We start from the raw sequence: 13,267 nt of genomic DNA, 5'->3' as shown, positions 1-13,267 counted from the left end.
ACACACACACAGACACACACACACACAAACACACACACACACAGACACACACACACACAGACACACACACACACACACACACACAGACACACACACACACAGACACACACACAGACACACACACACACACACACACACACACAGACACACACACAGACACACACAGACACACAAACACACACACAGACACACACAGACACACAAACACACACACAGACACACACACACACAAACACACACACACACAGACAAACACACACACAGACACACACACACACACACACACACAGACACACACACACACAGACACACACACAGACACACACACACACACACACACACACACAGACACACACACAGACACACACAGACACACAAACACACACACAGACACACACAGACACACACAAACACATACACACACAGACACACACACACACAGACACACACACACACACACACACACAGACACACACACACACAGACACACACACAGACACACACACACACACACACACACACACAGACACACACACAGACACACACAGACACACAAACACACACACAGACACACAAACACACACACAGACACACACACACACAAACACACACACACACAGACAAACACACACACAGACACATACACACACAGACACACACACACACACACACACACACACACACACACACACAGACACACACACACACAGACACACACACAGACACACACACACACACACACACACACACAGACACACACACAGACACACACAGACACACAAACACACACACAGACACACACAGACACACAAACACACACACAGACACACACACACACAAACACACACACACACAGACAAACACACACACAGACACATACACACACAGACACACACACACACACACACACACAGACACACACACACACACACACACACACACACACACACAGACACACACAGAGACACACACACACACACACAGACACACACACAGACACACACAGACACACAAACACACACACAGACACACACACAGACACACAGACACACACACACACAGACACACACACACACACACACACACACAGACACACACACACACACACACACACACACACACACAGACACACACACACACACACACAGACACACACACACACACACACACACACAGACACACACACACACACACAGACACACACACACACACACACACACAGACACACACACACACAACAGTTTCAGTGTTCTCCATGAAAGTGTTGGTTCTTGTTATTCTCTTTAACACAAACACACTGACTGATCGAAACATCATCGTGGGGACGTGATCGAGCGCGCCGCTGTCTGCGACTGACACACAAACCTACCTGAACTTGATGTTGAGCAGCGGGGCGTCACAGAAGTCCGTTATACACTCGATGTTGAGGACCTGTTGGATCTGGGCTCCTCCCTCGACCAGTGGCTCCACTGGTTTGCTCTGAACATTCAGCTGTGTTTAGTTGTCAAGAACCACACAAACAGACCTGCGACTCTGTGCAGTGCACACACTGGTTTATAGAGTCGCTGCAGCCTCCAGGGATCCAAGCTCATCCTGAGGCGACACTACTACTGCAAACAGCATGTAAGCTCTAACATAAGTATTCACACATAAGTATTCACACACATTCACACATGACATACATAACATACATGTCCCTCCTTGATTCCACGTGTGAGTTGCACTCTCCTTCATCACGGTGACACAGACATGATAGTCCTGGGAGCTGTGGATGTTTCTACACTACGACTGAGTAAATGGCCTGTAATGGCCTGTATTTATATAGCGCTTTACTAGTCCCTAAGGACCCCAAAGCGCTTTACACATCCAGTCATCCACCCATTCACACACTGGTGATGGCAGCTACATTGTAGCCACAGCTGCCCTGGGGCGCACTGACAGAGGCGAGGCTGCCGGACACTGGCGCCACCGGGCCCTCTGACCACCACCAGTAGGCAACGGGTGAAGTGTCTTGCCCAAGGACACAACGACCGAGACTGTCCAAGCCGGGGCTCGAACCGGCAACCTTCCGATTACAAGGCGAACTCCCAACTCTTGAGCCACGATCGCCCCCCCAACTGTAACTGAGTAACTGTTCAAAGGATATGAGCCTGCAGTTCGCCGGGACAGCTGACTGTGGTGCTGAAGCTGGCAAACTGCACTGAGGTCTTGTTACCATAGAAGAGGTACATTCTCCCTGAGGAAGACACACACATTGTTTTAAGGTGCTTTCAATGATCAACTTGGATTGTGGCTTACACAAAATAAATACAGTATCAGTACAGCAGGCCAGGCCCACTAGATGGGCCATAACTGAAACGAATAACTCTTACTGGTTTCAACAAGGTGGGAAACTGGTTTTCATGGAGCAGCCACGGTGGGAAACTTGATGGGATGTCTAAGCTCACATGTAGTATATAAATCTGTACATGCATCTTCATCATAACATCTACTGGTGTGGATTTCCCATTAGCATCAGCCTGAGAGCGCTGAGTCAGCACTGAACACCATAACCCCGGAGATCCTCCCCACTCAATCCCTACAGGGTCGCGTACTCGGCCCCCTGCTGGACACCGACCCACCCACCCATCATTGTCCAGCATGCTGAGTATGCTTCCTATGACAGAGAGCTCTGCACTTCCAACGTGGCTGCTGGTTTAATGCACAAACAGCAAATAAAGAGGCCTGAGCCCAGAGGACACCACTGTGCTCATCTCTGATGGAGATAAGACAGCGTACAGGAGGAGGGAGACGATTTGTCCTGCTGGTGCTCAGCAAATCACCTGAAACTGAACAAAAAACAAAAGAACTTATGGTGGACTTCAGACAGCTTTCTCCCCTCTCGTGATAAACGAGTCTGCTGCAGTCTCCACCTTCAGCTTTCTGCTAAACTCACAGCTGGACCCACAACACCAACACCTCGTAAACAGAGCCCAGCAGTGGCTGCACGTCCTCCCTGTCCTAAGGAAGAACAACCTGGACCAGAAGCTGCTGCTGGCCTTCTACCAGTCCTCAGTAATGCTGTCCTACTGCCTGGGTGTTTGGTATGCAGGGGCCCTACTGAGGCCACGTGAAGGTAAGTAACACTGTCAAAGAAATCACTGGCCTCCCTCCATCTGCCGCCGCTGGAGGCCATTGCTAGCTCCTCCTGTCTCAGGAAACCCAGCGTCATAAACATTTCATAGCATGTTCTGAGAGATTTGAAGCTAATTCAAACGTACAGCTCTGCTGTCACTTCCAACATAAATGAAGACAGAAAACTAAACAGCAGTGGCGTTTGTAGGGTTACTGAAGTTGGACTAGCTGGTGTATAATGTTGTGCTACGTCTTTGCTAGCGACACAGCTATGTTAGCATAACATTAGCACAGTGAAGCTGGAGGATGAACGCTAACTTTTTTCCACTCCATAAAAGTTAACGTGAGGGATTCTGGTGGTCAGGGACAAATGTAATCGCATAGCAGGATGCTATACACGAGCCAAACTTCAGTCAGGAGAACAACTGAGATTATTCATCCACAATACGAGGTTAGTCATTAATATACTGCAACAACATGGGAACAGAGCAGCTGCAGAGAATTCAACATTAATGAATCAATGTTACGGAAGTGGAGGAAGCGCAGTTTTTGGCTTTCCCCATATTTCAAAAGTGCTTCATCTCTTTGCTGTGACTGTCGCCATAATTTGCAGATGATAATGGTTGTAGCCGCTGCGATGCTTTCGACCAAAACAGGCGCAGCTTGATGACATCATCAACATGCGCTATCGCGATAGAGCGATATAGTCAAAATCTCTATCGTTGGCCAAATTTATATCGTTTCTATCGCCCACCCCTACCATACACCTCTGCACCCTGTGACCCTGGTCTTCTACTTTGTGGATGAGATCCTGGGCTCCTGATCGTGTAAGATCTAGGAGGGAAAAGCTCCTACTCACAAGCTAGCTCTCTGCAGCAGTAACTCAAGTTCAGTGCGGATTCTTTCATAGATGTTGGTAAAGGCAGACTGAGTTGATCTCATGTTGTCAGTGTGGCACTGAGACTGAAAGCCCTTCATGAATGAAGAGGTGTGGCTCAGCACTTTGTCCGTGCAGGTAATAATCTCAAGCTGTAAAATACTGGCAGCCTCCTACAGTAGAGGCACCCGTGGCATACATGTGAAAATCTCTGTCTTTGAATTTGAGATTAGTGAGATTCACACTCACTCACTGCCTCCCCAGCAGGGTGATGACACCTCATAGCTTTTTACAGCTGGGGGGTAAGAGCTACACCACAATATAGCCATTCAAATATAATGGATTACTAAATCACACATGTATTGGTAGGAAAAGGTATAAGAAGTAATGTAATGTAAACTCACCCAGATTCTGACGATACTCTGACTTGATGCCGATCTGCAGCAGCTGATTCTCAAACAAAACTCCGTTGTTTTTGCACACAAACCTGGGAGGGAGAAGACCAACAGTGAAACGACAAGAACAAAACATCCTGCAGCTATTTGACAAAACAATCCTACTCAGATAATCAGTTATACAGTATTGTGCAAAAGCCTCTTTATTTAAAACTGGAAAGAGATCTACTGATGGTGCTTTTCAGCAACAACACGCAGCCCCAAACCATCAGAGCCTCCACTATGTTAAAGAAGACGCTCTCTCCTCCGTGTACACTGAGGACTTCCTGCTGCTACTGATATTCAGTCCAGTACTTGTAACTCGTTGGTGTAGAAACTCTATTTTATGCCTGTCAAACTGCTGTCTTTGGCATTTTTTGTAGGCAACATACTGCAACAAGATAAAAGCTAAGTTATGTGTACACGACATCAATCGTAGGTTAATGTTAAAGAAGTAAAAACAAAATGTTCCTGTGAAAATGTTAGATGAGTGGAAAGGAATGCTGCTGATGTCCAAAGACAAACTTCCACAGGCCTTTAGAAACTAAGTGGAAAAAACAAACAAACACCAAAGAACTGGGGTTGGTTCAAGACTTTTGCACAGTACTGTATCCTAATTTTCATATTTAGCAAGTAAGTGACTCACCTCTGTGGGTGCACTGATGTGTTAGCCACTGCTTTAATGTCAACATTCATAAAGTCACAGAGAATAAGATCAGATCTAACGTGGTTCCTTCAGTGAACACGAGTACAGCACATGTACTGTTACTGGGACATCACGGCTGATGGGACCTCTACTCCTCTAGAAACTTTATAGATCCAGGGATTTCAAAAGGGACTCAAAGCAACATCAGACAGTGAATGTTCCCCTGATGGAAAGCAGATCCCACATCTGGGCTACTACCATAGGGTGTGCCCTCCATTCTCTCACCAGGAAGCATGGCTGGCTGTCGGAGAAAGAACGCTGCACTACAGCAGCAGAGAGTGAGACCCCTTTAACACAGGAGACGGGAACATGTCCCACCCTGCCTAAGAGACCACTGTTGGATCTCCCATCCTGACTACGACATGTTGGCCCTCAAACGCTCGTCTTCAACAGTCAAAGTGGCCCGACAGTGATCACACAGGCCATCGTGCCCAACAATCAGAACATGGTTTGCAAATGCAGTCAGCACCCCAGCTTAACAGAGCGGCGGCGATGAAATGCAGCACTCCATGCTCAGACTTCAGACGCTGGCCTAGAACTGCGATCGGTAACCTGTAGCAACAGTTCCCACGGAGAGGAGCCACAAGCTGAGGCAGGTGAGCAGAACGCAGTGTGTCTGCAGGAAACGCATCACCTGCTTAGTTTAGTTTGGTTTAGACTGGGAGAGGAGAGGGTCATGCTGTGCGACGGGAGTCCACAAACATCTTTTTAGGGTCGAGCGCCGGAGCTTGTGAGGCTTCAGGCCCAGGCAACTGTCTCCTAGCATACACATCCACCAGGCAGGAGGGGCATGCCATCCAAAGAGAAACCCCACCTCTGAGGACAGGGGCGAACAGTCACCTCCGGGCCGGGGACGTCCCACCGGGAGGACGTCCCCATGTAGACCCAGTACACACTGGAGAAATGACATCTACGGGGTGCTCTGGGAAACGCTTCATGTTGACCCCGAGGATGTGGCTGGAGAGAGGCAGGTCTGAGCTGCTGCCCCTGCACCGTTGAGTGGTGTTACCAGTTACTGAAGAATGGGATTAATGGTTTCAAATGCCTTTGTTGAGACAGTTTTTGACATTATCCATTAAATGTTCTCAAATTCAATGCAATATTGGTTCTTAGCTTTACACGAGTCGCTCAAACATTTTTCCCTCGTTTAGTCGACTAAGAAATGAGTCACCAGGTATTGGTACACAGCAACTGTGTGAGAGCAGAGATGACTAACAGTAGCCCAGCTCAGCAGAGGGGTTCTGCCCCTCAGTGAGAACAGCCTAAGAACCAGCTGATATACATGCAGCCACACATACGTCATTACAGCTATTAAAGAATATCCCACACTACATGCACTGTACCAAGTGAATCACCTGAATGGGAACCACATATGTATGAACCAAATACTGTCAGTGTCTGATAGTTGTGTGTTGTGCCACAGCTGGATAAAAATGTTCAACAATGACATAAATAACCAAATAATCTTTTACAGGTTACCCTGACAACAAAGGGGAAACTGTTATTTTAAATATTGGAACTGGATCAGTACACGAGTGGCACTGTGTGAATGATGTAACCAGAACTCTGTATTTAAATAAACAGAATCCACATTGGAAAGTGGCATGAATCAGACTCAGCAGGGCCTCTAATGTACATGCTTTTTAAAAACAGCAGAACTATGTAGAGCTGATATTTTAATTCAGTGTGAGGACTCTTTTTGACAAGGAATCAAACAATTTTATGCCAAGCTACAGCATGAAAATGTTTAGACACAGAAGAAGCTTACTTGTTAAGAAGTTCATCTGCCTCAGACAGAGGAGGAGCAGGATCCTCACAGGGAGGAGCAGAGCTGGGGGGCCACAGGGCAAGGATGCAGGGACAGCCCACAGAACAAAGCAGGGATGGAAGCAGATAGGCAACAGGACAAATAAGGGATGAATGGGTAAGAGTGGAAATGGGAAATGAGAGTAACTCGTTCAACACAGTAAACAGGAACGTGTGATGGAAATTGATAACAAGATAAAGATAAAGTAAAATGCAGAGCTGGTTAGTACAAGCACTTTACAGGTGAGTGATACACAGTGAAAGACATCAGCTACTTAATCAGTTCACCATGCACGCTGAATCTGTGCTACAATACTCACACAGATCTAACGGCTTTATACTGACTGCTTAACACACGGTTACCGCTAAAGCTAAAGCAGGGCTTCAAGTAACGTTACAGAAACTAGGTGAACATCAGCACTAAACACATGCATATTGTGCACATAAAGTGTGATGCCATTAATTATGGTTTGAATGCACAATATTTGCCCTGCAGACAGTGTTTCCATGTTTTTACAGTTGTATTTTCCCATGTAATGATCATCTACAGGCCGTTTAATGTTCTACTACCAGTCAGGACTGCTGCTGTGCTGGGGGGGTTAAAGGTTATCACCAATAAGGTGCATCAACCAAAGCAAAATATGAGATACTGTGGATCAATGGAGACACAATGTGACTAAGACATCAGCGAAGCTTCTGCTGCACTGACAAACAAACTGGTGTCTGAAAGACCGATGGTGCTCACACCCATCCAAATATATTCATAGCCCTTTTCCACTGGTACCTGCTGAGCTCGGCGCCATGCAACTCTACTCGGCTTCAGTCGTTTCCATCACAATCGAGCACCAACTAAGTGCAGAGTTTGTGACACAAACACAAAGCGATGGTGTAGCTGCTGCTGGTGTGTGGCCTTTCGGCTCGGGGACCACCGTTTGTGTCATTGTTGGGTTTAGTCTCTCTCTTATGACTCATTGTGCGACGCCACTCAGTGGCCAGTTGGATCAACACGACTCGACTGGTTTTCCATTACAACCCAGTAGTACCTTGTCTGTGTGCTTGTCGTCATAGTAACGTGTGTGCGCGTCCCACAACACAATTAATATGCAACAAAGGTGGACGTCGAAGCGAATACATACCTGCTGCTGGGGCTGTAGCTTTTTGTCACACTCGGGGAACACACCGCCGTTTTCTGTAGCCATTCTGATTTTTGTGAAAGCAACGCCAAGCAGGTACCAAAAAGTACCTGCTACCAGCTACTGTGACCTAATGGAAAACCCTGCAAACCGCGCCGAGTCGATTCGAGTAGGTAGCAATGAAAAAGGGCTGTAGGTACTAAAAGATCCTGGTACCACCACCTAATGGAAAAGCCTACAAACCAAGTCGAGTCGAGCTGAGTACAGAAATGGGCCGTTAGATACCCAGGGCTTCACAAACCTACAGGTTGAAACTCATATGAAGAGTAAATATAATAACAAAATCATCTTTTATAGATTAACAGACTTCATTTATCTGTAGCTCTGTTATATTACTGTGATGCACCTGACAGGAGAAGCAGAGCAATCATTCAGGACCACAGCTCCCAGTGAGACCAGAACAGTCGAGCTTGATGAGCAGAAGCCAGCAAGAAGCTCTTTATCTGGACCAACTGGCTGAATGAGTGTTTTTGCTGTCTGGTTTATTACAGGAGGAAAGCCCAGGAAAGAGGGCAGTGTGTTGTACTGACCACAGAACTGTGGCTCTGCTGCTCTCACTGCTCCTGTGTGGACACTGTTATATTGATCTCCCACAACTTTAGACGAGCAACTACCAACTTGAATGCGCCCTTTGGCACCGTGTACCCTGTGTGAAGCAGTGCAGTTTCCCTGTAAACGGCTCCCTGCTGCTGCTACGAACCATGTGGCTGACAGCACAAAGGTGTGACTAAGCTACTTCTTCACTTACGTGTAAGTCTCCTCCTCAGTAATACACATGTTAAAGACATTTTCAATGAAAACAAACAAAGACCCGAGTTGCATCTTTTTAGCCAGTTCTAATTCTGTAGGTTACTACTGGTCCCTTACTCCGAGTCACCAGAACCCTCCACCAATAGGGGATCGGAGGTCTCAGTGGGCTGTTCCAGATCTCTGTCAGTGCCAATCGTGGTGAAGGACAGGAGAAGACACGCATCCACATCAAACACACAGATGTGTCACCGCACAGACACACACAGACACACAAACACAGGGGAATGGAGAGAAGGGAAAGAGAAAAAGACGAAAGACAGTCACATACATAGCAAGATTAAAAAAAGCAGACCTGCCAACCGTGAAGCTCACAGCGAGTCTATCGTCTCCGTTCTCCACAGAGCAGGAACGCTGCGAGCTGTGACTGCACGTCTGACGTTTCTTAAAGCTTTTTCTTAAAGATAGCGGGGTGACCCGCTACGGTCATGTGCTCCATTTACACGAGCCAAAGAATGAAGGCGTGGCTTATTATCACCAGAGGTTCAATTATGAGAGCGTGGCTCACGCCATCATGTGCCCTTTGAGATCACGTGACTGGATAGTGGGGGCTGGATCTCAGAACTGGATTATAGACGGCTGGTGTCGTAAGCCCCGCCCTCTGTTCAAAGATGGTCGTTCACAGTGGACATGCATGGCCTCTTTCAAACCATCTGCCTTCTCAGAATGTGAACCCTGGCACCCTTGGAAGAGTGACCTTTGACCTTTAGATGCCGATGTAGTCGATCCAGGTGGCTCTTCTATGCTGTGCCATGCGTTTGTGGCACTCGTGCGCTGCACTGCGTACGCCATGTTGCGTAGCGAGTGTTTGGGAGGTGTGTTTGTTGTCTCAGGGTGTGGCTGAGTTTGAACCGGGACGCCTCCCGACTTCCTCTGCTAAACCTACATGACAACGCCGTTCCGTTGTCCTTCCGTCTCTCCCTCGTTAACGTCCGACCTCGTCTCTTGTCCGTCTTCTTTGATCTGACGGAGCCCCAGTTTGTGGAGCTTGTTGGTGAAGTCAGAGTTTTTGATGTGATGGGGCGTGTTCCTCACCAGCTGGGATGGTGCTTGGAAACGTTGTAGGTGGCTGAGTAAACACTGCTAATAATTGAGTGGGATGACTTTGTGAACCCTAAAGGTCCAGCCACCCTTTCACTGAAACAGTTTCTGACTTCGCCAACGTGGACCAGCTCAAGGTCCAGATGCATCTTTCAGGTCTTTGCATTTGTTAAGCGTTTGACTTTCTTTTATCTCCTACAGTTTGCTACGTCACACGCTACAGTTCAGCCTTGTGATACCAACATACCTGCTGACACTGCGGTGCTTTTAACAGTTAGGAACACAACAAGTAATCACAGTATTCACAGCACAGTACATGTTATGGCCTGAGCAGTCACATAAAGAACTTTTCTTTGAGAGCCAAACCTGAAACAGTACATATTTACTCTGCACTCTTTGGGGAAACCAATCGTTAACATCAACAGGCTCTCAAAGAAAAATCCGTCATCAACAAAGAGACGTTGGACCGCAGCATCAGATACAACATCCAACTACGTCTTCAGGTTGGCAGGTCCACACAGATAGAGCAAAGTAAGACAGAGTGACCGGTGACAACATGAACAGACTGTAACGACCTGCATAGTAGTTGAAAAGCACAAACACAGCACAAACATCTGACGTTCACCACACAGTAAAGAAACAGCACGCGGCTAAGTTTGCCGGTGATGTTTGAGAGCAGTCCAGTATGAGTCAGTCAGACAGGGTTGTTCCTTTTAGCTCTGCTGCACTTTAGCTCTCACTTTAACCTCCAGGTGCATCCATGTGATGCACAGAACAAACCTGCTTTCCAGCTGAAGCTAACTTTGCTCCACGCTGATCCTCGGCCCTGCACTACGATGCAAACGTGCATCTTTGTCTGATCGGTCTAAGCTGTTTCTATCTTACGACTGGTTCACCACTACACACATGAAACTGTATGAAAACAGATGTTACTGTGAGCTGTTACTGTGATGTCCCACAATCACCACACGAGTGTTTGTAATGTTAGTCCTAACGACCAAAGCTGGTGATTATTCTTAGTTCACTGACTTTGAGCAGCTGGTTTTACTTTCAGCTCTGCAGGCTCACAGCTTCTGTACAGCCACCCATACTGGACTTGACTAAAAGCTCAAGAGTTCATCAAGACATGAACTTTCACCTCAGGAAGCCGTCGTCATTCACAGCAGCAGAAGGTGCAGCAGGCCCTGAATCAGAGAACACGTCCACGAGTAGGCTGCCAGCATTGGTCTGAGCGGCACCGACAGGAGCAGCGGAGCGGATTCCCAGCAGGTCTGCTGATGGTGACGGGGTGGACTGGAAACCAGGAAGATTGTATTCAATGGAAACATAAGAAAAGCTGAGAGTTTTGCAAAGACTAGAGAAAGCGTGCTTACAGCATTAGATGCAGCCATGGCTGCTGTGTCTGGGCCCCGGTCGGCCCCTCCATTCAACTCCCCCGCCTCCCGTTTGCTATCGTCCAGCTCGGTCACAGAGACGGCTCCTGGGCCCTTCTTCTTCTTCAGCTTAGCCAGGATGGAAGACTCCCTCTCTGGAAAGGGAGGCATCTCCTCTAAGACGGTGGCCTGAAGGAAAGGGGAAACGCATGTGGTGGGTTACCGTAGCCAAACAGCCCTGACCATTAACATAATGTCGTTTCATCATCGGTGAGAACGAACCAAGACATCGGTGCTAGCGATCGAAGAAAGCTTGAGATACTCGACAGCACGCTGCTGCAGTTCCACATCAGAGTTGCGGATCTGGCTGTCACAGCGCAGCACCTCTTGGATGGTGGCCTTGGTCTCTGGGAACAGGTTGATAAACTTGATGTAGGCCGACAGCAGCAGTGCACGAGTGGGCACCGAGCACAGGTGGAACTTGGAATGAAGAAGGTTGAACTGGACCAGGGGGCTAGATGACAGGGAGACGGGCTTATTACCCAGCATTTCGACTGTCCACTTGTTACCTTATCAGATTGAAACCACCTTACCTGGAGCGTGGGTCACCAGCAATCAGGTTCCCAAACTCTCCAAGAATGTAGCCTCCTACTTTCACCATGTTCTCATGACAGGCAGGGGCTTGCAACGCCTGCAACACACAAGGACTGCGTTTAGTGGTTTTCCTGAAACAACCTTCTTTAAGTATTTTTCTACTTTAGGCCACGTTTGCTTTTGCTCACATCTCTTTCAGTTCTTACTGTTGACATTCAGACGCTTGGGGACAACCACTGCTGTTGCAGACAAGATAAAAACACTACTATCACAAATATGAATCAATTAACCAAAGGTAAACACACTCAAACCACGGTGTGTGTGCTCCTGAGCAGCTATATTATTCATATATGAAAGTATCAAGAGCCAAACCAGAGTGAGACTAATGTCCAAAAACAATGTGTGAATGTAAAGAAGGAAAAACTCTTCTTAGTGAAACATCGGGCTGCAGAAGCCCCGTCCCAATAAAACACTTCCTAACCATCCTAACCAGCTCTCTCTATTCACCTCCACAACATTCGAGAGTTCATGGAGCAGTACCTCAAAGACCGTTTTGGCGGCGTAGCCTTGCACATCGTCTCGGTTGATGACAATCTGAATGACGCGATACCACACCTCCTCGCTGACGTAGTCCCCAGCAATGCGAATGAGGTTGAGGATGGTGTCTACGTACCAGGAGTAGTCCACGGCATATTTCTCTGCCAGTATGGCCACTTTCAGCACCTGAGTGAAACGGCACAGTCAAAACTGGTTCATCTGTTCAAAGCTGACAGAGTGGATCAGGACTCACGTGTTTTCTTTAACGGTGCTAAGTGTTACCCCAGCATTAGCTTGCACAGTGACTCACACCTACCATTTCCTCTCTGATGGAGTAATCTGCCGTTTCCAAGTAGCTGAGCATCTCCGCTACGATCTGTTTGGCGTTGCTGCGATCACACATGGCATACAACAGATCGGCCGCTCGCTGTCGCACACTCACGTCCCTCTCAGTCTGCAGAAGCACAAACAATAAGAAGAACACTGAGCGCCACAGTCCGCTACACCAGTGATGGTGTGTGTCTTTGTGAAGGTAGTTCATTCTTAAATGTGAGGCGTCACCTTCAGGGCATTGATAACGGTCTCGATGTGTGTCTTCACCGCTTCGTGGGAAAACTCAGAGCTGGCCAGAGTACACATGCTCTCCAAAGCCAGGTAGCGCAGGTTAGTCTCTCTGTGCTGCAAGAACTGACCCAGCTGGTTGCAGGCTCGTACCAGCAGGTTTGGCTCACTGAGTAGGAGACAGAGAAACTCTTCACTGACAGCCTGGTTCAGTTATGAGCAGC

General features: G+C 47.7%; 1 protein-coding gene across 6 annotated transcripts in view; it reads right to left on the bottom strand.

Annotated features, from left to right (window-relative positions):
* Positions 1–13,267, bottom strand: part of ap2a1 (adaptor related protein complex 2 subunit alpha 1) — a 29,450-nt gene that overhangs the window by 3,375 nt on the left and 12,808 nt on the right. For 2 of the 6 annotated variants that reach the window (XM_087837321.1, XM_087837324.1), the window contains exons 7-18: positions 13,044–13,212; positions 12,799–12,936; positions 12,486–12,668; positions 11,945–12,042; positions 11,634–11,865; positions 11,352–11,540; positions 11,117–11,271; positions 8,998–9,060; positions 6,900–6,962; positions 4,396–4,478; positions 2,148–2,236; positions 1,370–1,494 (exon numbers count right to left, since the gene is read on the bottom strand). In XM_087837321.1, the coding sequence (XP_087693447.1) occupies positions 1,370–1,494; positions 2,148–2,236; positions 4,396–4,478; positions 6,900–6,962; positions 8,998–9,060; positions 11,117–11,271; positions 11,352–11,540; positions 11,634–11,865; positions 11,945–12,042; positions 12,486–12,668; positions 12,799–12,936; positions 13,044–13,212 (1,587 nt within the window). The remainder of the gene's footprint in view (positions 1–1,369; positions 1,495–2,147; positions 2,237–4,395; positions 4,479–6,899; positions 6,963–8,997; positions 9,061–11,116; positions 11,272–11,351; positions 11,541–11,633; positions 11,866–11,944; positions 12,043–12,485; positions 12,669–12,798; positions 12,937–13,043; positions 13,213–13,267) is intronic. The other 4 variants (XM_087837325.1, XM_087837327.1, XM_087837326.1 and 1 more) reach the window with 2 other exon arrangements.

Source organism: Neolamprologus brichardi, unplaced genomic scaffold, assembly GCF_056152115.1.
Source record: "Neolamprologus brichardi isolate AB-2024 unplaced genomic scaffold, ASM5615211v1 NODE_ptg000031l+_length_7269946_cov_1, whole genome shotgun sequence".
In the NCBI taxonomy this organism is placed as follows: domain Eukaryota; kingdom Metazoa; phylum Chordata; class Actinopteri; order Cichliformes; family Cichlidae; genus Neolamprologus; species Neolamprologus brichardi.
This window is presented reverse-complemented; position numbering and strand designations above follow the sequence as displayed.